At 33.2% G+C, this 27,498-nt stretch overlaps 1 protein-coding gene across 1 annotated transcript; it reads left to right on the forward strand.

The window, feature by feature from the left end:
- The first annotated feature begins 233 nt into the window (after positions 1 to 233).
- On the forward strand, positions 234 to 27,498 carry LOC134529627 (lipoyl amidotransferase LIPT1, mitochondrial). The gene is made up of 4 exons (XM_063363927.1): positions 234 to 1,555; positions 9,979 to 10,086; positions 18,162 to 18,375; positions 23,846 to 27,498. The coding sequence occupies exons 1-4, from the start codon at positions 1,022 to 1,024 to the stop codon at positions 24,223 to 24,225; spliced, it is 1,236 nt and encodes a 411-aa protein (XP_063219997.1). The 5' UTR covers positions 234 to 1,021; the 3' UTR covers positions 24,226 to 27,498.

Consider the following 27,498-nt stretch of genomic DNA (forward strand, 5'->3'; position numbering starts at 1 on the left):
AGATAAGTAAATATAAATTAAATATTTAAGACGTCTTAAAAATTGCGAAATTTATTTTAAAGACTGTTATTAATTCCCTATCTAATTTGTGTATTAGACACTTGACATCAAATAAAGTGTTCGTTTGTCTTTGATAAGGTGCCCTACACTTTATTGACTAAATGTTTCTGCAAATAAATTCCTTTACTTGATAGGAGCAAGATAAGGGGCTTAGTCGAACAATTTAATGATTTGCTCTCTTTAAACAGTTTTTTTTTTTACTTAAAAATAACTTCTACTTCCGTGTAGATCAATTGACATTGATTTGACACGTATTTTTTCTTTGTGTATTTTGATATGTAACAATAATTTAGGTGTGAATGCGTGTGAGTTTTGGGTTGGCAGAGTTTTAAACTGTTATTGTTGCATTGTTTACTGTTGGTAGTGCATTTATTAGTCCGTGTTAGTTCAGTTATTTTTCCAATCTGAAATATCACGGAGGGATGCGAAAAGACTGTAGAGATTGCTTGGGGATAAGATATCGCATCGGTACTCTCCACCAAACGTGGAAGTGGCTGCATCAAACTCAAAGTTTGCATGATCATATGGTTTCCCTGGCGTCGTCTGAGAGAGACGTTTGATTAAAGAATAGATGGAACTTTAATGAGCCAATTTACAAATTGAAAATATAAATGGTCACTTGTCAGTAGAAATATTATAGCGGTTACTTGTCATTGCCGTTCAGCGTGTTTGAATTCATCTTTAACATAAACTAGTGAATCACAAGAAAGTGAGAACCTAGAATATTGCTATAAATAAATGCTCCTATGGTCGCCACTTTAAATGGACATGTTAAAAGTAGTAGCCTGAAAGATTATTTTCAGAAGCCTTTCGTATAATAGCTGATGCTTGTTTGGTTCAATAAAATTTGAAACAATTTCACCTGTAAAATTTCAGGTAAAATAGTATTACACAAATCTGAAGAAAAAATAACTGCCCAGAAGTAAATTTGTGACTGAGAAAAATTTCACTGTGTGCTGCAATGGCATACATATTTGCTCAAGGTTCAAAGAAATGCAGTAATTTGCTTTTTCTGCTTAGAAGTAATATAACATCACCCTACTCATGTAGTAGGTCTAGTTCTGTGTCTAGTGTGACGTTAGCGGAAAAAGAAGCAAATATCAAAAAGTCAATTTTGATATCACAATCCAAAGACATCTACACTAACTTAGCTTTGGAAGATTGGCTGTACAAAAATTATGATTTTACCAAGCAACATGTTCTGCTAGTTTGGCGAAATTCCCCATGTGTTGTTGTTGGGAGACATCAAAACCCTTGGCTTGAAGCAAGTGCAGAATATTTGTTGAATTATGAAGTGTCTGTAGCTAGACGAAACAGTGGGGGAGGAGCTGTATATCATGACCCTGGAAATGTAAATTTTACATTTTTCACCAACAAAGAAATGTACAATAGAAGAAATAATCTTGAAATCATCAGTCGTGCATTATATAGAGAGTGGGGTATTTCAGCAGACATTAACACTAGAGAAGATATTGTCATCAAGAAGAATTATAAAGTATCCTTTCAAAAATGTTTTAGATAGCCAAACGTATGTTACTAAGTAGGACCTACATTGCAGAAAGTGTTAGATCATGTAATCAAGTAAATGCAATGCTTAAATTTTATTTATCATAGTTAAATAATGCAAAGGGGATAATGGAGTTTATAGGATTTTCTATAATAAAGAAATAAAATTATAAAAATAGTGTTAGGTGCTGATATCGCTTAATTATTCTGCAGTGTGTGTTCATGAAAAAAAATTTCTTTTTGAAATGCTAGTCACGATTCTACCATGAGTATGGTTGGATGGAGCTCTTTAGTGAACACCCATCCACTAGAAGTTATAGCCCTTATTTTGAATAATCAACTGAAGAAAGACTACAGCAAGTAGGTGTGTGTGTCCTCCGGTTGAGGGAGGAGGAATTGTCTGAATTCAAAAACTTGCTTTTGTAGATGGCAAATAGAGGTTAGCGACACTCAATTACCAAATAATTTATTTAAAATTTTGAAAAAAATTATTTAGAGTTGCGAAGCACTAAAAATTATGTTTAAATAGTATTTATTAGTAGGGTAAATATGTAGTTTAGTGTTATTTGCGGAAAAAAAATGTTACAACTCCGAAAATATTTTTAGTATATGCTCTTTAACTTCCTCTTTTCATTAAACCCGGCTGAGATAAGAAATTCCAAATACTTTAGGAGATATCAAATTTTTTTATTTCCATCATAATACCTGTGCATTCATGTGGCTTTCAACATTGTTTCTTGTTTACAAGTATGAATTTTTTTTTCGCGGCATAGGTGAACGACTACATCATTTTCTACTAATGGCAAAGGAATTGCACCCGCCTCTAACTTAGGTGAGTTTTTAACGTTTCTAATTTTAATGTTTTATATGTTATTTGGATATTGTTGCGCAAGTAATAAGTAAAAAAAAAAATTACATGAGTTTCTAATGTTCATCCTTTGTCCCGGTTTGTTTGGTCAGGTCAGTTACATTATAAATACTTTAAAACTAAACAACCATTAAAATTAATTCACATTATTTTTAATGTCCGTTTAGTTTGAAAGTATTTATAATGTAACTGACCTGACCTAGTCGACCATTTTAATTAATTAGACATTCACAAACACATGGCAAAATAAAAACATGGTGACGGTCGAATGATTGCACAGGTCTTGTACAGCAAAATAAGAACGGCGATATCTCCTAAAGTATTTGGAATTTCTTATCTCCGCCGAGTTTAGTGAAAAGAGGAAGTTCAAGAGCATAGAATAAAAGTATTTCAGATTTTTAACATTATTTTTCAGAAATACCGCTAAACTACATATTTACCATTAGTAGTAATAATAATAATGATAATGCTTTATCCCTTAAAGGTGCAATCTCCAATGCTATATAGATCATGAAAATTGTGGGGAGAAAATCATTAAAACCCAAAAAGATTATTGGAAATTACTTTAGATAACTACCGTTAAAAAAACTCTACACACAACCAAGTATCTTGACAATGGAAAATAATTAGAAAATAAATTAAAATGAGGATTAAGTAAAAATCATATTATCTTACACTTCAAATCTGTGTCGCTCTGCTTCCTGGGGCAAGTGTGTAGTGAGTGTGGTCTTCACAAACTTTGTTTGTCCAGCCTTTTATTCCTGTTGTTAAATAATTCCCTAAATAATAATAAATAAAGCAGAGAAACGGATAAACGGGTGTGTCTTTCATCCTTCAGGAATCATAGTGGTTCAGATTTGTGATAACACAGTAACTGACATTCTTATTTCTCGTTCAAGTTCATTTTTAAAATTCCTATCTCATAAGTGATATTTTTTAGTGTTGGATTTTAACGTTGATAATTTTAAGATCCTTTTTAATAATTATTTACTTTTTTGTATGTTATTTAACTCAGACTTCTACAAAATCTCTGAAATGTTAAGAACCAGACTCGGAATCTAGGAGCCAGCAATAAAAAAATATACAGAATTTTGTGAGCAGTTCTACTTGTAGATTTTATGTAAACATTAACATACTAAATGGTACCTTTATAGCATCTTTGTACTATATTAGTAATTTACCTATTACAGTTTAAATACCGTCCTGGTCTTGGCCTCAGTCATCTCTGTACAACAAGATTATGTAACAATAAAATTGGCTGATGTTTTCAAAACCACTGTGTAGTTATATCTTGGTATCTTGGCAGCAAGTTAGTCGCCAGCAAGGAAACGTTAGGTGTTATGGTGACCCGGCACCTGGGATTTGTAGAGCCCTGATTTAACCACACAATTTTTTTTTTTTTTCATAGCTTTTCACTTCGGTTTTGTATGTATCTGTATGTGTTGTGCCCACCGCTAAAGACCTAGGCTGTTGGGCAAGCTAAAAACATAAATTAACATAAACATAAAAAAAAACATAAAATGGTTTGAACAGTTTGTTATGTCATCTAAATTTAAAATAGGTACTGTAAAATAGTGTGGATGGTTGTTTATGTTAGCTATATTTGAAATAAGTAAATTATAACGCTTCGTTAACACTAATAGCATTTCATCGTATACTTTGAAGGTAAAATGCAGCGGTGATATGTCAGTGTTTCAGAAATTTACTGGCAGTTGTCAAACCTACATGTCAGCTTCTCGTGTCTAGCAATCATTTTCTCTCTCAACATATTTGTAAGCGATATATTTTATATTTTGTTTGCAATACAAATATCTTCAAGGATAAGAATGTGATCAGTGACAAGTCATTTGCAGACACCTCTTTATCATTTCCTTTAACTTAGTTGTTCTTTAAACACCATCACATGCATTTCTCCCATGTAATGATGCAAAAAAATTTATTCTGCATCAAGACGATCTTGTGGTTGTTGATTAAAATTGCGGGTGGGAAAACTTTTCTAGGAAATTTTCTGTAAAACTGTAACCACATATTTTTCTTTTTTCTATTAATGTGTACCACCAGAGATTTACTTAATAGGTGATAGGTTGATATACGTTACACAATAATTTATTTTCTGGAGATTGGTATGTACTGTTAAAATAACATTTTTTTGTAACTATCAGTTGGTTGAGGATAGGATGGGTCCTACCTACCTTTAGAATTTCACAAAGATAGGTGCTGTGATGCTATTTTCCTTTGAACCCTTTGAGTTGTAGTGGGAAATGGGAATAGTCTAGTGTGAATCAACATGCCTATTAAAGTATAGATTAAAAAAACTTTGAAGTTGAAAAGTAGGTATAGGATTCCCCATATGTTTAGTAATGGGGATTTTGAGAAACTGTAAACAAAAGAAGTAAACCATTAGGTGGTAAATAAAGAAACAAAAAATGCTTTATTTGGTTATGTTAGTGTAAAAAAGTTGAAAAAATTACGGGAAAACAATTTTATACTGTGGACATTAAGGAAATTCCTTTGATTTTTGTATTGATTAAATGCTTCATCTGAGAAGTTTACCTTATTTTAAACACAGGTGTCAGTTGCTTGTATATGTTTCAGCAAGTGTGTTTGGAACATGTGCAATTTTACTGTGTTATGGTCAAGTAATTGCTAGTTACCGAAACAAACTGTTTGAGAAGCTTACTTGTCTGGTTTATAATGATATACCAAAGGATGGCCATTTGTAGCTCTGATCTCCTCTTGAGTGGCAAAGTTAAGTTTGGTGCAAAGTTAAGTTTTGTGCAAAGTTTGCAAGAATAATACACACCTTTTCATTGAGTTCCTACCTTTGAGATGATTTGGTGAGTCTTGAATTCAAGTTTTTCACCAAGAGACTGTAGAACGACATTCATTTCAGCTTACTCAGTTGTAGTTCACTGTTTAAAGATTATGTAGTCTGGCAGTACATCACTTTCTTCAAAATCATGAGTCATAGTTTAGAGGGCTTTCCTTCCTATAGAGCATCCCACTCTTAGGTTGCAGTGTGGAAGTAAATGGGCATTTTTCCCCTCTAACATGCCGACTGCTGTTAGCGCTGTCCTTGTTTCTTTGTGCACTCTTGCCATATATACTACGAAATGTAAAATTGTAATTTTTGGACAAAGTGTTTTTGCATATTGAATATCATCGAAATACACATCAGGGCCCTGTTGCATAAAATATACAAGTCTACAATTTACAAGTCAATCACTTGTAGCTTGTGAAAATTCCTATAATTCTGTTTCATAAAAGTACAAGTTACAAGCTACAAACTACAAGGGTTTTTAACAATTTACAAGTGTTTTCTACAAGTGAAAAATTTATAGCATTTCATAAACCAAATTTCACAAGTAAATACTTGTAGCAAACCCCTAAGTTTCTACAAGAATTCTGAGTTTTGTAAATCTTACTTCGAGTTGAAAGTAGAGGTTAAAAACCTTTCTGCTGAATGTGAATCTCTTGTGAATTAGTACTTTTGTTAGTACAAACAATGGACATTGTTTTTACTGACTCAGATGAAGAAATAGAATTTGAGGTTAGAAGGCAAAGGACTTTCAAGGAGAGAATAAATATGAACTTTGTCACATACTATGAATACAATAAACGTTTTAGGATGAGTTCACAAAAATTAGAAGAACTTCTGCAAGAAATTGGTCATTTATTGCAGCATCTGACAAAGAAACAAAGCATTAACTTTTTATACATTAATTAAACTAACCTGGCCCAGCTAACCTAAAAAGGCAAACCACAATTTACTAAAATTTATTTCCACAAAGTTTCGACAATTTATATACTGTAAAAACCTACTCAACCTAACTTAATTGGGGTAGGGAATTTGTTTAACAAAACTAACCTAACCTAAATGAGCATTGACCAACGTAAGCTAAACTATCATAAATAAACTAATTTTTTTACCTAATGTACATCCCACATATAAAAACATATTTCATTAACAAATCTTCCATCTAAGTCTAACAGTTACGTCATTCTGCATAATTAACTTATATCCACAATTACCGTCCTATGTTGTGTGCGAGGTATGCTAGGTTTAAAAAAAGAGGTTGGTTAGGTTATATTTGTTTAAAAATATCATTTCCTGAGTATGTTTGATTAAGTTATGTTTTGAAAATTTTAAAGTGTTTAAATTTTGGTTAAATAGTTGGCAGTACTGCCGATTTCAAATCTTTTGCTACTCGTGCACTTTACATTTTTCATGTAAACAACTTGTGAATAAAACAGGTGACTTGTGAAAATTTGATACAAGCTAACCAACTTCAAGTTATGAGACTTTTTTTATGAAATACATTTCCCAGAACTTGTGACTTGTGAACTTGTGACTTGTAGCTTGTAAGTTTGTAACTTGTGATGTTTATGAAATAGGGCCCAGGCAATATATACTTTGCATACTAGATTGCATTTTATGGGGCTGAAAAATTAAAAAAACTTAACTTCCTCCCTGGGAATGTTTTTGAAGTATTCCAAAATGTATAAAAAAAACAATTAACAGATAGTTGTATTCAATTCAGATTTTTTTTGTTAGTAAATTCATGTGTTAGGATGCCACTCAATAAAACTCAAGACAAAAATGCTCCATGTTTCAGTTATATAATTTTTTTAAAATCCTAAAATGTATTTCCTCAGAAACTGACACATCAAAACGTTTATCAGCAACAAATGTTTTTGCTATTAAAGTTAGATGGTGGTCAAAAGTTTGAAAGATGTTCACAATGAATGGGTATAGGAAACACCTCGGTGTGTTTGGAGAAGTGAGAGATTCTGTCCACTGCAAGGAAGTTCAAAGATAAAGGCTTCCTTAGTTCAGTTATTTCCGTTGACTGACAGACACACACACACACACACATACATACATACATACATTACTGAATATCACCGCACCAGTTAGTGCCATGTCTCGCAACCAAGCGACACACTGTCTCCTGTGACTTGTTACACTTTTGGCAGATTATTTATTTTCTGCCTTTACGTGGATTAAATAAATGTAAACTATGGAAGGTGGAACACCAAAAAGAAACTACATTGGTAGGCTACAAGGGAGGGTGCGCAAGATTGTGTTGATGATATTTGAGTATTTTTTGGAAAACATTTTGAACAATGCAATTAAAGAAGCTGTGGTCAACTTTGGTCAGTGGTAGCAATAGTGATTAAAAGGTATGTGTTATTAATTTTTAATCAAGTTAATTTTACAATTATGTATATGAATTTGTACCAATGATTGTGTGAATGGTTTCTTATTGTAAGTTAGTGTAAAAAAAGTGGCAATTTATTACAAATTTATAAGCGTGATAGCAGGTTTGGTTAATTTAAAAAACAATGGTTTTAAACCATGGTTTAAATCAAGTGGTTATTTAAAAAAAATAAATGGTTTACCTAAAAAAATGTATATTGAAATAGTATATCTTAATAAATTTTAATCAAAGGTCTAATTTCACTCTAATAACAATAGTTTGCTCATTAATGTTTCTTGTGATTTACAGGAACAAATAATAATATACTTATCAAGAGCTTATCATTTAAATTATCTGATTAAATTGTAAAATATACCCAGCTAAATACTCTTCTAAAATTAAATTAATTAGTAAATTGTAGTCAAAAGTGTAAAAAGAAGGGGAAATATATAAATTTATTATTTGAAAAAATCCTATTAAGTAGGAAATCCCTGACCCAATGGTAAACCCCCTTTCTGTTGGACTTAAGTTCTTTGATGTTATAACTTTTCTGTTTCAACATGAGTGGCAGAATGCGGAATATTGTATGGCTGAGAAACAAAATAACTAGTGTAATTAAAGAACCTGATTTAAATTGAGAAAACCTGGTTTGAACAAAAAAAAAAAACAGGTTTTTTCCAGCCCTGTGTGATAGTATAAAATATTATAATTTATGATATGAGTTCTTAATGTGTTTGTGAAATCAGTATTCGAAAGAAATACATCTTCTGAAATTCATAATTGAGATTTGGCACCTGCAATTAGAGACCTGCAAAATTCGCGGATTCAATGACCTCCAGGATAGAGGGTCTCTAATTGGCCCTCATTACTCCAGATTAACAGTGAACCAATTGCAGAAGCCGCACTAAGGTATAATTATTTGAATTGTAGCATATCACGAAATGAATCCGCGAATTTTGCAGGTCTCTAGCCATAAGCAGTGTACTGCAATCTAAGAGTGAGACAATCTATAGACAGTGATCACATTTCCCTATTACACAATTGTAATTACTTGAATTACAAAACAATGATGTCAAGTAGGAATGTGATACTTAATGTTAAGATTTGCTCCATTATCCATGAACTTAACATTTTGGTGATAAGTAAAAACACACACACTATGATTTCCAGAGGATCTGGCAATGACACACCACTTAGATCTGAGCTTTATGAATCTCAATCTTCTTATTTTAACAGACAAAATCTTAATATTGATCATGTTGATGTTGACCAGGGGTTTAGCCCCTCCTATGAACCCGATGTGACCCATCACCACAAACCGTCACCCCACCCCTGCATTGCTTACAGCTCCTGCCACCATGGGTGCGTGTGCATGTGTTACAATGAAATATGCCATGCCCCCTTGATAAGGTATAATAGAAATCGGACATTGTAAACTTTTCTTTTCACCCCAAGTATATCTGTTTGCCATTCAGCAGAGTAAACAATAAGGATGGAACCGTGCTACGCATGTAAATTTCAGAATGCACCCCATTCGAGATATTAAGAAGCACATAAGTAATATTGTTGGATGAGGGTATTTTTTTCATTATAAAAAATTTATTTAAGGTTAGATTTTATTTTGCGTTCAACACAGTTTGTAACCAACCTAATGACTTGTTTTGTTTAACATGCTGGCACCTTCCTGCGGTGATTGTGTGTAGCACTCACCCAGTCACTTGAGATAGCCACCCGAGGTAGAACGCTCCTTGCATCCAGAGGCTATCAAGAGGATATTAACTTTTGTGTGTACTGATCTAGTCGCAGCCACCGTTCTTTAAATAATTCTAAACCATTTTTCGTTTCCTCTGGGGCTACTTTGGATGGCAGACTATTTTGCTTAATTGTTTTATTTGCAGTTCATGGATTTTTCCATATAATGATGAGTGCTTCATTTAGTCCAGGCTATATGGTGTCCTGGACCACAATTACACTGATTCAGTGCTATTGTGCTTTTTAAAAACAGTTTTACTTGTCTTTTAATTATAATGTAAAAAAGTGTAATAACGGTTTTAAATATAGTATTGACTTTTGCTCGAGCGACCATGTGTTCAACGACTAGGGACTGAGGCGTGTGGGACGCATTAAGAGCCCATGGGTCATCTCTTTCTAAGTATTATATGGCATGCCAATGTTTAGAATGGGTCAGATACTGAGGTGGGAAATGTCAAAGTATATTAAATTATGAAATTGAATAACATTTTTGCATATTTTTCATGTTTTTTTTTGCAGGAGTAGGAAATTTAGTGCTATTAATATAATTGATTTACAATACTTTACCAAATATTTCCTTAGCCTTCACAGGTGTCTGGAACAGCATCAAAATTAGGCAGCAAGAATGCATATCATCACTGTACGCTGATGGTGGATGTCGACAGATGCCAGTTGAGTCAAGCACTCAAAAAGAATATTGTAAGTTGAAAATGATTTTTATTCTTAGGAGAGTGTGTGCAAGCATTGTGAGCAGTTTTTGATTCTTAAAGAATTTATAGTTAGCGATTCAGCTATGCAGCAAGAAACCTTTGTAGATAGCGAAAATGTCTTAAAAATGAAATTGTGTTTATTGATAAATGGCAGGCTTGAAATTTGTTTTCAAAGATATATTATACTTGTCCTAATTGGCAAGTAAATGTTTTGGTATAGTATGTTTTTTATAATTTATATTTAAACGGTTTTAGTAACAGCCAAACAGTTGTGGGACCTAGACTGGCTGACACTATACATAAAATACTACATAAAAAAATATGATAATACTGGAGACAATGAAATACTAAGTAAAACATGACACTTTTAACAACAGACTTGACAAGACATAACTGGAACAAAGGACAAGATTAATGGCACTACTCTATAAGTTAAGTAAAACATAAATTAAAAAGTAATCACTATAAACAAGATGTTTTAGAGTTAAACTGACTTTTCTTAAAAAATAATTTTTGCAATATATTTACATCTCAAAGTGAAAATAGATTTTTGAGAATCCTCTATTCATTCAGCCTATGTACTTGTACAGTCAAACTTCAGCAGATTTGAGGAAGTCTCTCTGTCATTGAGAAAAGGTATTTCCTTTTCTAATGAGAGGAGATCCCACAAAACATGCTTTTTTAATTTTTCACTTATCAATCTGAAGCAGTCAAATTGCTTCGAAACTGCTTCTGCATTAAAAAATGTTTCAAAACATAGCCATGGCCAAGATTTGGTTTTATAGACTAGAGTTTTAACACAAAAACTGGTGCACGTCTTCCATCTGGTGGGAATGTAATCATACTTTATGTGTTACCACATGTCACAAAAGCTTACTATTGGAGAAAGTGCACAACAATTGTTTAATCAAATAGTGCTCTTTTGGGAGAAGTCGCAACATCCTATGTGATAAAACGTGAACATACAAATTTGATTAAAACCTTAAAAAAAGAGTAATTGGGATGACCAAGTGAAGCAAAAATAAATATAGTGAACAACTAGTTATTTTATTTCAGTCATGCCAGTTATGATTTACTAGGAAGACAGGATTTTTCTCAAATTGCTAAAATAATCACCGACTGGAATTATTGTTCCAGTGGACATGAAGCTTTCTGCCAGTGAGAAGCAAACAGCATGATGTTGGAGTCAGAATGCAAAAAGACAACAAAGAGCATGCATAGAAAGTTTGCAGCAGAACTTGAGAGCAGCATGGCTAAATGATTAATATGAAAGTTCTCCTATTCAAAAAGATATTGTCTGTGTCTGCTGTGACAGCAACACATGACTTGCTCACTCTTCTAAGATACATAAAATTCTTGTACCCTAAGGTGGCGGAACTGATATCAAGAAATTAAACTGTTCAACTGTTTGATTATTACTCTATACTTAAAACTGTGGTTTACATGCAAATCTGCAGCTGATGCCCCAATCAAAGACGTTTTCTTAATTCAGAGGCTATCTGCCTACGATGATGATGGGATCATAATGCGACAAGAGCAAAACAGCCATCGAATTTTCCTTTGTGCATCGACAGTTTTCCTCTTCCATGGCAAGCCAGAATGGGTGGAAAACCAACTGTTGGTCTTGAGTCAGTGTTCCACGAGCAGTAATGTTGTATCTCAGAAATTTTATTTTATCACTTAATTTGGTAACTTAATAACATCCAAGTTTTTCAAAATTGCTCTTCAAACAGTGTGTTCCCTTGGTTTAATGATATTATTTTGTGTTTGTGTGTACTTTAATGATAAGACTGGAAACTTTTGTTTAAATCACAATTACGTATACTAACTTCTTTCACGTATATGTAAATTTAAAGGCCCTTAAAAAACATAGCTGAAGAAACTGTCAGTGGCGTAGCTAAGGTGACTGGCGCCCCTGGCCAGACTTGAAAATGGTGACCCCTTCTGGATTAAAAGAGAAGGGGGGAGGGTTTAGTAACAGTGAAACCGTCGTGGCGGCAAAACTCCCACCCCTCCTTCCCTGCGCCGGCGCCCCTGGCGGGGCCCACCCCTGCTACCCGCTTGCTACGCCACTGGAAACTGTTATGAACCAAGACTAATTTATGACATAGCTAAAAATAACTAAACTGTGCCAATATTTTGCAGAAGTGCTTTTCTATCGATTTGTCACGTATATGCTGCTTAATAACATTGAAACAGGAGTAAAAGTTTACCACTGTCAGTGAACAAGAGAAATTATAATACTATTTTAATTTTAATTTTGTTGGCATGCATTTGACTAAAAACAAAAGATTGACTTCCATAATTGTAGCTTGTCAGCCAGTTTTAAATGCCTTGTTTTAGGGTTGAAAACTATGATAACAGATTTTTCAGGGAAATCTGCCGTAATTTACTTTTCACATACATTGAAAATATAAAAATTCATATAATCAAGGTTATCTCCAAACTTCATGCTTTGTCTTAAGAATACGTAAAACATTTATTAAAAGCCTTTTTTACACTGTGTGTAGTATAAACGTGATTTTGTCAACATGAAAAACTGTTCCATCAGCCTTATGAAATTCATGTATTTGTTCTAAATACCGCCCTTTCCACACAGCTAATCCACGCTTTTCAACTAAAATCTATTCAGTTTGGTCTTTTTATAGCAAAACCCTAGCAACAAACTTCTCAAGTATGACTTGCTGCAATTTAAAGCACAGTCTTCTAATTCTGGGACTGATTCTTTTAGAGAATAAAATTTGTGGATTTTAAGTCTTCATCACTTACTTTCCTGGGCTCGGTTTTCTCACCTAAAGGATGTCAAAAAATCAAACTGGTATTGTTCTTTCACTCTGTCAGAATTTGTGAGGTTGTTGATTTTCAAACATCTGTTGCAGCACTAGTTTCAGTGACATCATATATAAAAATTTAACTGAAATGTGTCGCATTGTTAACTACATTTCCCGTGCTTGTGTCTATATTAGTTTACTCTAATTTTATATATGATTTAAGTTATGACGTGTAATTGGATTAACTCGGACCACGTGCGACTGATGCTCTTAGCAGGCAGCTGCTTGACTAACATCTTCCCCTACGTGATGTGTTTATCACATAACCGCCTGGTGGCGGCGGTGTGGTCTTTGCAGGTTGTTTTGCCTCTTGTCATGTTTTGGTCTCAAGATGATGGTTTGGCACTCACGGACTCTGCAACCTGGATGTAAGGAGTGTGGCTTAAGCCCTTACTCCAGGCACTTAACCACACTGTCCACAACCTACCGGTTGTAGTGATTAACATGCTTGTCATCAATCTTTGCTGAAATCTGCTACCAAGTAATTAAATAAATGCGCATGAAATATCAAATGTTACTCTCAGCATAAACAACTGGTTGTGGCATACAAATGAATACGTAACTTAAATAAATTATCAGAAAATGAGGAAGGATGCCCTAGGCTAGTAGGTAAACAAAAAAAAACACATTAAATTGTTAGGTAACGTACTTTTAATTTGCAAAATAATACTGAACACTATGTTTACAAAAATTCGTTCAGACCAAATTACATAACATTCTGCCTCAAACTATCTGCGTAAAAAGGAGTGAGCATAAACTGTAAAATTTAATGTAAACTTAAAATACAATTTACCATGAAAAAGAAAGTTCTGCAGTACTAAATGTTGTTATACTTAAAAATGAATATTAAAATTGTTTATAGCCAATATAGATCAATACACTACAAAATAATTAATGCGTAGGGATTATTAATGTCTTGCGTTGGTTATAACCAAAATAAACTAAACCCCTCATTGTCTCCGATGACTTCGATGTCTTACGAGAACATTAAGCATTCATTCATTGCACATAGTAAAATCCAAATGTTTCATGATTATTGAGGTTGCTATGTCACGGATGAGTCAAAATCGCACATAACCTACTTTTATTACGAGTTATCACAAATTATATTGCCTTGGCTAAAAGACGACCTGACTTGAACATTCACAAAAACACTTTAAAAAATAGTCTGAAAATATTTGTCGAAAATGTTTGTAGAGGTTTTAAATTCCAATGTCAAGTATGGATTTAGTTGGGCAGTCTTAATTGAAGAAGTTTGGTAGAACTTTTAAGTAAAGTTTTTTCAGTTTGCACACAAAAACAAAACATTGTCCACCATTACATTGTGCTCACTGTAGGTCCAAACTGTTTCCATAGCAACACTAGCAAATTTTCGTTGCTCAAAAAGTGAATGTTTATTAATTTTGATAATGCCAAGTAAAGTTGTTACCTCACATAAATCACATCTCGTATATAAGTCCCGTGATCACTTGGCGTTGATGGTACAAACAAAGGGCGAACGTGTCCTTGGGAATGGCGGCTAAAACCACATTGAAGCTCCATTGTGGGCTGATCGCTTTGACTGAGGTTACAAAATTCTGGTTGAGGATGTCCAAAAGAAAATGTTTAGATAAGGCACAGCCCAGACCACAGCTGCATAGTTTGTCACTTAGTACATTATTATGTATTGGCGTGAACCACTGCCAATTGCAGAGAACTGGCAACGGCAAGATGACACAATTGCTTCCAGCCACACAGTGAGGTGGAAGCGGCGTGACCTCACCAACCAATCCGAGCACAGCTTCCTCGTACAAGGACCAAATATTACATAAAATACATTGTACTTAAATCTAGGCATTTCTGTAAGAAACAAACATACCTATACATATCACAAAGTACTTTCCGATTGGCTGGTGCAAAAATGTGATAAATTTACAGCTTTCCCTGAGAGCAAACACCTGCAGATTTTCTTATCATAAGAATATAATATGCAGAAAATGCCAGAATGGCTTGGCAGCTGAAAAATTTCCAGAAACTTTGCGCCACCATATTGCGCACCTGTCTCTCGTTCTTTTCTTTTACCAAGGCAATCCCCAGTGTTCTATAAACACACTAAGATTACACAAAGAATAACTTAATAAACCGTGTGAAAGCCAGTAAAAACATAGTTAAATGGCTTCATTTGAATAAGTGAGTGATAGCAGGCAATGCAGTCATGAGATGGGTGCTACCCAAGCAATCTGTTACGTGCTCTGAAGCACTACACATTGTGGGGATAGAGCTGACGTAGACAAGTGAGACAACATGGGCTGTCTCAAAATGCAAGGTGACTTTCAGACAGTATGTTCCTCAAGCACGGAGCACCAGAGAAGGCTATGTGCCATGGCGCTCAAGCAACTGACCCACATCAGTGTGCACAGCTAGTGACAAAGGTAGGGTTTATCAGATGTGGCGGCTTACGCAGCGTCTGGACGGGAAAGCAGATGATTAACTGAGTCAAGTGGCCTGTAGAAAAATTCAAGTCAAAAAAGCCCCTTGAAAATTAAACAAAAAAAAAATTAAAAATGGAACGAATTAAAGGATTTTAAATAATAAAAATTCAATCAATTTATTTTCTCCCAAGAGAACACTAATAAACAGACAAATTTTGAAAAGAATAAAGCTAAAATATATGCCAAACTTAAAGCAGTAGGTGTGTGTTCTAAAACCACATCCCATTCTTTAAGCAGATATTAGAAATAATTTTTATCTGCTATTTGTCAGAAGGCTTAGTGGAAAATGGCTTAAAAACTAATAAAAAAACTGTTCTATATTATATTTGAACCAGTAACCACAGGATTGGAAGTCAGAGGAAGTGCGACCCTGTGAAACTTTATAGACAGTGAAAAGTATAACCCAACTGATATGCTTTGCTATAATTATGTTGAATGTTTGTTAAAATTATTCTTTCAATTGATGTTTTAATTTTCACCATGTCAATGCAGCCAAATTAGTTTACGGAGAAACACTTACAATTTGACTAAGAATAGTTAATACTGTTATTTATTTCAATGTAAAATTTGACAAACTAAGTTTTGTTATGTCTGAGATTAAATGAGTTGACTTTGAAAACCTTGAAAAAAAAAAAAAAAACATGGAATTTGTTACTTCCAGGAGAGTGGTCACCTTGTTACAGCTATGCACGAAACTTCCAATAATTATTTTACAACTTAGCCAAAATCATATTTAGTATGATTTTAATTTTTAATTTTGGAATCCATGTAGTGCTATTTGGCTGAAGTTCTTTAAAACTGTTTTAATTACTGGTAACTAATATTTTATTTAATCTTACAATAGTTATGATGTTGAGTGAAGTGTGTAAATATTGGGAATATTTTTTATCTGGGTTATCATACATTAGATTCTGTTATGTACTAATTCACAGCATAGTGTTGGAATAGAGCTTTTCATACTAAAAACTATAATTTATTTTTATTATGTATTGATTTTATTTCAAAGCTATATTGGACAATAAATTGACTTCCTCAGCTGTCAAATGATGCTCAAAATATTATTTGACTAATCTTAAACTTAAAATTGTTTAAATCAGTGAGCTAGATTGGAATTAAGCTGAGAAATGTGTCAAGAATCGACATCAGCTTCAGAATGATTAAACTTGTATATTTTTACATCTCTAATTTTAATAATTGTGAATAATTATTTTCTACCATAACATTAGTTTTTGATTATAAAATTTATTCCTAGATGTTCAATAATATTGTAAACATTTGCGAGGAGTCCAAAAATTATTTTAACAAAAACAAAAAAAATCAATCGCAATGCAAACATTTGTTACAGCTCTGGAAAAATACAAACCGGACTTTATATTAGAACTTTAAAAAGAAAAGTATGCTGTACAAACTAATTTGAACAGACTACAGAAGGATTGGAAATTTTAAGCGGTCAGGAATAGCAGCAGATGACATCCCAGAACCCAATGCATGGTACTACAATGATCTGCTGTTCTTCAAAGATGAAATTGAGATAGCAGAAACTCAAAGTTCAGCAAATGTTCGTGCATAAAACAGCTTCTCTACTTGTACCATTCCTATGACCACCATCTACTTCTTTTGTTTTTTCCTCTTCAACACGGTCTAAGTCAAGGCCAGAGAGTCCAAAACCTAATTAGAAATCATTTCGACAACACCACTAAAAGTGATCACACAAATACTTTTTGACGAATGAATATTGATGGCGCGATTGAGGTTTTTATTGAAATACCGCTTCAATACAGAGCATCAATAATATTGATCGTGAAGGGGCCTTAATATTTATGTTAAATGCTGAAATATAGTGTAGTGTTAAAGTTCATCTTGTTACTACCTATGTGAAGAGAACTGGGTTCATAAGAGGTAGCCCAATCAATTTTTTATTAAAGTGTTATTAATTACTAATATTTACATTACTAATAAATAATTTTTTTTAAAAATGCCTATTGACCAATTATTTGCACTTAAAAATGTTTATTTGCAAGTCACTCAATGTCTGTCAAGTTCCACAGTTTGCACTCCTGACTGGAGTTAGGCTCAACAGTGGTTCGCCCCTTACCTCACATCTGTCCACACACACAGTCGCACTGTCTCGATCCCGTCGCTCCGCGTCGCGCCACTCTCGAGGGGATCTCTCACCCTCTTTGCCGATCTCTCACTTCCCTTCACTCGTGGAACTCTCCGAACTATCCGAACTCCCACGGAGGCCGGCGTTGCTGCTTAAATACCTGTGGCGCCCTTCTCTAACTGACGAGAGCGGCTGTGACGAGTCGCAGTCATCACAAGGCCGACCCGACGCCTGAAAAGTCAAGAAAGTCTGTGTGTATTCATGCCACTCCGCGCAGCGGGCGGCCTCGGGAAACTCTCAGAATTCCCAGGCCGCTAAAAGGGTCATTGACGATGGCATGAGGCGGAGCAAAGCGAGGGGAGCGGATAGGGGGAGCGGGGTAGAGAAGACCCTTGTAATCCGGCCAGGCATCTGTGGCAGCATGCCTTATGTCAGTGGACGGCAGCATGCCATATGTCAGTGGACGGCGCTGATGTCAGTGGCTGTGCAGGGCCGCCAGCCAGCTCCGAACCTCTTGCGTGTCGCGGTCCTTTCTGCATTTGGAACAGTATAATAGTGAACTAAAAAATAAAAACATTCCTAAATATTTTGGGACATTGTTAGACCATAGATTATTTTTTTCCACAAAGAGGAACAATTTTTGTTTCTGTGCCTGTAGGTTGGAGTTGATACAAATGCCACCAAAAGCATTCCGTCACCCGTGTTGAACCTGAATGATGTGAACAGCAGTGTGACTGTTGAGAAGTTGCTGGGCGCTGTTGGCTGGGAGTACTTGCGGACTACCCCTCTCACAATGCAGGATGCAGGTCATGACTTCATTAGTCAGCAGAATGGTTTTCAGCTTGTCAACCCAACAGAAGGCTGGTTTCCAGGTAATCATATCAAATTAAAATTAGTTTTCGTTTTCATAGTATGGATGGAAAGAGCAAAATGTATTTATTATATTGGTTTCCAATGATTCTTGGTTAAACCTTTTAGTGTTAACAGGTATGCTAAATAAATTGGAAAATATCTACTAAGTTTTGGGGGTCTAAGGAAAACATTTTCCAGCAATTTTTTTTTTGGCACTACATTTTAGGCCAAGTCATGGCCTTAACCATTATCTGTATCCATACAGTGTGTGTGATTGAATTGGACAGTCTTTGACTGCAGGTTTATCACCGAAAAATTACTTTAAAACATAAACGACTTATCACTTCTAAAGTAATTCCCAAGGCTGTATTTAAGCCTTTGAAGTTGTAGCTGAACTACTAGTTTATTGCAAATAATGAAGTATTGAATATGGAACTTTAAGTCTGGCTTGCACAGTAGTGACTTCAGGCATCAACGGTATTTATCTTTGATAAACCTGCAATGTTATTACTAAAATTTTACAAATATGACTGCCAGCAGCCCTTAGAGTCTGGGTAATGGTTAATTGATTAAAGTTTTACAACCTTTACAAAACTATTTGCTGTCATAAAATAATTCATTGAAATAATAGAGGTTAAAATATAATAGTTTATCGAAGTTGAAAATTATAACATTTTGATCATATCCTAACCTAGGATCCACTATTAAAGTAAAGAAACAGACTACTATAATAACAGGGTTGCTATAGGCAGGGCAAACCAGGAAAAATTAGGGAATTTCAAAATATTAGGTAAACTAGTAAATGTTTGGAGAATTTCTGCACATTGCAGGGAAAATTATTTGTTAAGTTTGTGTGATTTTGATTTTATTTATAACCAATACATCCCTTGTTTAAGTTTTTTGCTTGTCACGTGCCAGTCTTGATAACACAGACAACAATTTGAGATGGGAAATTTCTTTAATTAGCCTCTAAGTGAGTTTCTTGTCTTGGAACTTTACAAAAATTTGTGTCTTAAAAGTGTGAACAATTATGTTATTTTTTAGGTATACCCAAAATACTCAGTGTGAAATAATATGTGAAATACTATGAAATGTGCATGTTTTCCTTCCTTTTTTTAATTTGAAGTGTTTCCAAACATGAAGCTTCTAACGAAATCAAATGTATTTCAGGTAGTTAACAGTTAAATATTGTACAATAAATAAAATAAACCATACCAATAGCAATAGTTTGTTTTATGTGTTTGTTTACCTAAAATGGCAGCTATTGATGGTTTATTATGCTTGCTGAATTTTTTTAACATGGTTCATTATGTTGAAAACATTTGGTATTTACACTATATTAGTGCGTTTCAGTATTTCTTTTAATGATGGTGAACAGTGATATATTTTTTAAACAATATGTAATAATTTTGGTGAAACTATTACTCTATTTATTTTATGTTGAAATCGTGTACAGTATAGCTGTGCTGTTACGTGCTGCTCCACTTTATAAAATTTGATTGGCCAACGACACATGGTACGTTGCTCCGGCTTGCTGTGCCACTATGTATGATGTTAGGGTTGAGTTGGTCAACTTTATCTTGGTGCCGGCAGATGTTCAGCAGAAGGCCAGCTAGGAGATTGTGATTTGTCATCTTTTGAGATGTGTATCAATTGTATTCATAGCGGTTGTGTGCAGGCAAAATGAAGAGATTTTCAAGGTATCAAGGTTAATACTGCAGGTTGAAACATATCAAAATAAAAAGTATAGATCATAAACACAATCAACATTTACTACAGATGATAATAAGTAGTCTGTTTATAACATGTAATGGTGTTTTAAATTATGATTAGTATTAAACTCATTTGGACCAGCATGGTGCGATAAGAAGCTCAGTAGCAGCAGTCAGCATCAGTCAGCACCGTCATGTTGTAGCAGGGCCTTGCACTTGTTTAAGTACAAAGGTTTGAATACCATTTTTACATGAAAATAGCTCTTGCACATCCAAAGCACATAATTCAAAGCTGTATGTATGTATGTATGTATGAATGTATGTAATGTATGTGTAATGTGTGTGTGTATGCGTATGCATGTGCGTATGCATGTGCATGTGCGTATGCATGTACGTATGCATGTGCATGTGCGTATGGATATGCAGGTAGGTATGTATGTGTGTATGTAGGTATGTATGTATGTAAGTATGTATATATCCTGAAGTGCAAAATTGTTGAAAAACAAGATGAAAAGTTAACTGTAGTGGCAATGTTAGTAACTTAACTAGAGAAGACAACATTTTCTTAACTGAAACTAAAAGGAAAGTACTCCATGTCGTATTTATTCGCTAGAAGTGCACATATGAAAAACTTTAGATATTCTATGGTAATAAGTTTGGTTATTTTCTTTTGTTCGCATGTATGCCATAACCTAAATTTTGAGTGTGTTTTGTGTTATAAAATGTCTGCAAATAATAAATGTAATGATATTACATTGCAAATTAAAACTAAAATTATCAAAGAAATTGACAGTGATGAAAAAAAAACTCAAATTGTAATCACGAGATATTTAACATCCTGCAACCTTCCTTGTCAATAATATTAAAATAAAAATCATGAAAAAATTGAATCAGCTTTTGCAAGTTCTTGTGGGTATATAAAAAGATGATTTGAAAAGAATGTGAGGTCCAAAACATAAATAAATACGTGCAGCAAAGTTGCCAATTTCTGGACCTATGATGTAGAAGAAAGCAGATTACTTAGCATTGAGGTTAGGGATTTCAGAATTAAAGTTCAGCAGTGGTTGGCTACAGCGGTTTATATAATGCAGTGTTGTAATGATAAGAATTAGAAGGTAATCAATTTATTTATGTCATTATGTTTTCCCAATAGTTTGGTTAATACAAACATCGTTATTACAAAGTTATGTTTGCTTCAGGTTTGTAATAATGAGGTTGGACTGTAATGCTGAAAATGTTTTGAATTTTTAAAGTTTTCAACTTTTTGCATGAATTTAGGTCTAGCTAGACCACATAGTTAGAACACATTGTGTTAATTAACTCCATGCTCAAAACCCTTGGGCTACATATATCCCCCTGCAAATCCTACAGATAGGGTCCTCAACTCAGTGATTTAAAACATTAAAACTTTTTCCCCTCCCTCCTCTTTTAGTGCTGTCTAAATATTTTTGACGTGACAACGTCTAATAAATCGATGAACGCCGCCTGCACGCACGAAAAAGGATGATGCATTGTCCCATTACACACATTGTCCCATTACGCTTTGTCCCGTTATGCTAATTGTACGCTTGCGCCGCATCTATCTCTCTTCCACTCGATTGGAACAACCATCGATTTGACTTTTTCGAGTCACATTAAACTTGAAACACACTCATTCGTTTCCTATTTTTCATATCATCGTCCTATCCTTAACAGAATAACACAGATTGGAAGAAGTTAAATAGCAAACATGTATAAATGTTATAGTTAAAATAATCTGTTCGTTAAAGTAATAAACATATTTGAATAATGAGTGCAAATAAAAGTAAATTTATATATTAAATTGTAGATTTCATTTCGCTCCTTCTTTGTATCCATACAAAATAGTGATAATTCAATAAAAATGATTCAATTTTATTCATAAAAGTATGCAATCATTTCATCAATGTTTTGTTATGACGTCACGTTAAACTATCATCCGTAAACCGACTTTACAGACAACCAATTTTTTTTCAACAGTTTAAATTTAAGAACTATTATTATATGAAATAGCTGTTTACCTAAATGCAACACTTAGTTTTTTTTTGGCAACTGCATTTTTTGTGAATTAATGCTTTCTGAGCATGAAGTCACATGGTAAGTAATAATTTGATTTATGGTGCTGTTAGCTTGAAATTTATGGAGATCTTGGAAGTGTCTGGGCATTTTCTGTAACCACCCTTAATATAATGAACGTGCAAAATCATAAATAGAGGTTGGGTGTTAATTATTGAATCCTGTAAAACTTGTGCAAAATAAATTAAATTGTGAAAATCACATAGGTCTAGTATGTATCGTTAACTTTCTCATGTACACAAAATTTTTGATTCTAGTTTGGTACTGCTTTTAATCTAAATTAACATTACAGATATTGTGTTCCAATTTTGTAATTTTTACAGTAAATGCATTGCTACTAATTTTTGACTTGTGTGCTGTAATTTCTTTAGTTGTCTGATTATAGCACCAATGATGGGTAGTCTTTACATTGAACATTTTTTTGCTCCCTGCTAATGAACTAAATCTGCTTGTGGTCACCTAAAAAAAGTACAAGTGAAAAGTTGATAAGTTAATTAAATTGAGTAATACTTACCTTTGCCTCAAGTCATGACTGCAGGTGGGTCTTATTGTGCTAAGATCGGTATTCTAAGACATTCTGGAAAAGTAGCGAATAAGCACTTCCATGTTGGGCCACAACTGGAACCTATCTTGCGGGTTGTGTTCTCAATAAGGATCAACAGCCATTTTAATAACGGGTGCCTTGAGCGAGGCTATAAACAGTTGCATATCACAGAACAAGCATGCTACTTGATGTGCCCCTACACATAATTTTTTTTTTATGTTTATGTGAGAATAATGGAAGAAATAAAAAACCTTCCTGTCTTGTTTACACCTGATGAAAAGTCTTTTTTAATTTTTATCAAAATCTGGGAACATAATTTTTGTAATAGAAAAGTATTTCATGGGATAGAGGATATATAATCATAATAATTTTATATATATACCACTATCAATTATATAATATTTATATGATTTTTATTATAAGTAAAAAATAAGGGTCATATGAAATTATTGAGATCCTAATATGAAATTACTAAACCAAGGTATTAGGAATTATTATGGCATTTATTCAAGCAAACAGTTATTAATACAAAAGCCTTAGTCTGATTTGACAGAAAAACTTTGACTGCGATTCCGTAAAAGTTAGATGAAAACATACGACTATGGTCTTAAGTGCTTCCGAAGACTGGCCTTTGAAGAGTTGCAGCTGAACCAGTCATTTATTTAAATAAAAAAGAAAGTATTTATAATGGTATGCCAGGCATCTGGATTATATCTTTTCTGAACAATGTTCTACAACCACTGCAAATATTGTTGCTGAAGTAAAATTATTTTATTGAAATAATTCAGGTTAACACCATTATTTTCCATACATTTTTGTGATGTGGAGGAATAATGTTAATCTGCATGTCCAAATTAACCAAAATGTTTGTCTTGTACTAACATCTACCACATCGTTTCTGAGATAAACTAGAATAAAATTTTGAACAAAATACTTAGCCACCTGGAGGTACGCAACACTCACAACAGTGGGTTATAAACCGCTGCCTTAAAATCAGGGCCACTGTTCAAGTGATGCACACACCAATGTGGTATTTTGAAGAAAACATTGAACTAATAATTAAAACTAAAACAACTGCAGACATAAACGCAAATAATTAATGCTGAGCAAACCATATGTCATGATTTTTTATTTTTTTAGGTGTGGAAAAACTGAGGAATGAATTTGCCAGCTGGGATTGGCGTTTTGGTAAAACACCAGATTTTCAAGTGACAAGAAAATTTTACATCCCGGAAGAACTGAAAATCACAATTACCGTCAATAAAGGAATAATTGAAAATGTAACGTTAAAAGTTCCACAAAAGCTAATATTAGCCCATGGGTTTAATGGCAATGCTTCAGTGATTACAAATTTAAAAGGGCAGCAGTTTTCAGTTGCAGCCATTAGGTATTTGGAAAAATCTGTTATTAATTTAGAAAAATCTTACAGAGAGGCGAGTGAGGAATTAAACTTTGAATCTGCTTTTGTAGCAAATGAATCTGGTTTCTTTTTAAAAGAAATGTCTAAATCAAGTGGCTAGAAATGTTTTGTGGGCCTTTGAGTAATAATGTCAGTCACATTTATATGACATAGGTAAGACTTTTTCTTGAAATTAAATGTGACACAGTTATGTCATAAATATTTGTATCATTATGCTTAAAAGTGATATTTGCTTTAAATATTAACCAAGCCTTATGTAATGGCTGGATTTGTATTTTGCTGCTCTACATATTATACTTACATATTTGGGTTACTTTCATTTTAAATGGCTACACCATTAGGAGAATGTATAGTTTTATGTAAAGTGCTTACTTTATAGTTATTGTTTTAGTTTTATTAAATTGCATGTTAACATTAACTAAATGTTATGTGACATTTTAAAGGTAATTTTTAAATCATTTATTGCTTAGCAGTGTCTTCTCTTGTGCTTAGGATCTGTTTTATGTTTAAAGTAATATATATATTCTTTGACAGCTTTTAAGTAGCTATGCCATTTATATTGCCATGTTTTCCAATTCATATTGGTAGAGGCACTATTATTAATTTTACTTTAACTTTTATTGTTTAATATTTAATATATTTGATTAAGAATAGGGCTTTTGTATTCTTATTTTTTTGCTGGGTTTGGACACACCTAATGCTGCTGCAGCAATAAAGCATACAAGTTTTATAACTGTTGGTCAAGCTACAACTCTGTTTTAAGGAAAGTTCTACTATCAACCTTCAATAAAATTTATCATGTAAGTTATCACTTAATGAGCAGGATCTAATAGTTACAATTTGCTGTTTTGATGTTATAAAATGCTTGGGCTGCTAATATCCAGGGGGAGCTTATCAGGTCATGAGCTATCACTGACGATTTGTTCAGAAGTGGTAACTGGTAATACAGGACTTAAATATAATAGATTTTTCTGTGTTTGACTGAGACAGAAATATTACAGTTTAAAAAAAAAAACCATTAAGAACATTAGATTAAATGGTAAAAAATAATTTCCTGGAAAATTGGCTATGCTGTCCAATGGAGTATGATTAGTGAAGAGTTTTATGAAAATATTTTTTTTTTGTGTGTATTTAAAGTTGAATAATTCTTTATTTCAAAAGTCAATAAGCTTATAATTACACCAAAAGAAACTTGTGTGTTTTATCGAGTAAAATTCTTGTGGTTGAGGTTAAACCAAATCTCAATCTGCAGCAATAAATGCTTTGTGTGTTATTTTTGTTAATATTTCTTTGTAATGTTGTACCTACCTAAAATTTGTTCTTGGTCTCTGGTTTTTTGTAAAAGCTTACTATGAAATTTAAACTTTGTTGGCCATTTAACCAAATGTTATGCAGAAGTGTGTATAATACTTTTAATACATAAGGTAGATAAAAAAATACAGGATGAGTTTGAATTCAACTGACAAACTTCTGCTGCAGCTTCATCATGACACGACACAATAAGTTGAAAACCTCTACGTGACTTGTGGTCTAAGTGCTTCCCAAGGTTGGTGGTACATGTCTTTGAAGTAGGGGCAGAACAATATTTTTAATGTAAATAATAAATAAGGTAAGATGTATCACTGAAGTTATGAATTATGTTTAATTAAATGATGTTCTACAACCACCATGAATTTTGTTGCTATAACGTGATTATTTCATTGAAATAGTTGGTAGTAACTAACGCCTTTATTTTCAACATATCTTTATTTTCAACATATTTTTGTGACATGTTATGCTCAGTGTTCCTTATTAAATATTTTCTCCATTATTTACAATACAAATGTTGTTTAGCTTCACTTTGGATGATGTACTCCAGCCTTCGGAAACACTTTAGACCATAAGTCGTTCAGAGGTTTTCAACTTATTGAGTCGTGATGAACCTGCAGCCAAAGTTTGTTGGTCAAATTCAGACTTGTGTATATGTTTTGAAATTTTTTTATCATTATAGTTATGTCATACAAAATTCAACCTAATTAATTTTTTTGCACTTATTTTGAAAATACTTTTCAGCACTTGTATTTGTTGTTTTGAATATAAATTATGTTTTTGTTTACAAGTTTTGTTTAAAAGCTAAGCATTACATTTCAACTATCCAGTCAATGCTGTGAAGGTTTTCAAAACGTGTGATCATTCAATGAAATGCCATTACAAATGTCCGTGGGAATCAGTTTGTGATATTTCATTTTGAAGTATGCCTGAGATTCATGGTGCAATTAAAGCACCCTTTGTTTCTCTGGATTTAAATGATTAAATTGTGTGTAATGCAACATAATTCACCTGCAATAAAAATTGAAAGTCTAATGCTAAATATTCTCTCCATTATGCTGTCCTCCACTGCAGCAGCTGGTATTGAAGTGCAACAATGTTAGGTGAAAGAGTGAAAGAATCTTATTCTATATATTGCTTAGATGTGTTCATTTGTACATAAATCATGCAAATGTAGAAAAATAAATTTTCATTATTATCTGTTCATTCATTAATGGGATAGTTTTATTATATACTTGGGGTTTGTGTTTGTCAGATCATCTTAGAGATGCAGAGATAAGGAAAAAGAAAGACACAGTCTTTCAAAAATGTTAGAATGTTTTGTTTTTATTTGAAGTTGTTACTGGCACAGTTTGGTTATTGTTATTTTGTGTTTATGTGTTTGTAATAAACCTGTATAGAGTAGTAGTATGCAGTTGATAAAAAGAAGTAATTAAATGTTCCAAAAGTGAATAGTCTAGTTCAAACAGTTAATGTTAAATTGCACAGATGTGAAATTAATGTAAATTATGTTGGTGTAGTTTTGTAAAATCAGCTTGTGTGTCAGTAACATTTTGTGAAGATATTTGAAGACATTTGTATGTGAACAGCTAGTAATAGTTAAGCTGAAATAGACATTCTTTTACTACAACATTGTGAGTGTAATTGAAGCCATGGAACAAGACTGTCAATTGAGCTAGGGTTTTGTAGACATTAATATTTTTATTTTAGTATGATACTGTATTTTCTATATGGGTTAATGTGTTCAAGCTTTCTTGTGAATTATATTATTAACCTCTGAGTAGAAATAAAATAACAATATTTGTATTTATCACTTAAGTATTTGTTAATCACAATTTACATAACTATCAAAAATCATTAGTGACCATTTATGTTTAAAGCTTAAAAAAAGTACTTTTATAGACTCAAGTTTGTCCTTACAATATCACAAAAGGTCTGAAAGTGCTCTTTGTTAGTATATTTTATACTTTGTTACATTTTATAGTATCAATTATCATAAAGTAACCTAGGTGTTGAATAAATTTAAATGGGGAAACTTAAAGAGAAATAAATCATATTAAACGTA

Source organism: Bacillus rossius, chromosome 2 (assembly GCF_032445375.1).
Source record: "Bacillus rossius redtenbacheri isolate Brsri chromosome 2, Brsri_v3, whole genome shotgun sequence".
Lineage (NCBI taxonomy): Eukaryota > Metazoa > Arthropoda > Insecta > Phasmatodea > Bacillidae > Bacillus > Bacillus rossius.

Coding starts and splice junctions, on each gene's coding strand:
- LOC134529627 (XM_063363927.1), top strand. CDS start 1,022: ATGGCATACATATTTGCTCAAGGTTCAAAGAAATGCAGTAATTTGCTT. Junction 1,556..9,978: donor TCATCAAGAAGAATTATAAA/GTATCCTTTCAA, acceptor TAGCCTTCACAG/GTGTCTGGAACAGCATCAAA. Junction 18,376..23,845: donor AACAGAAGGCTGGTTTCCAG/GTAATCATATCA, acceptor TTATTTTTTTAG/GTGTGGAAAAACTGAGGAAT.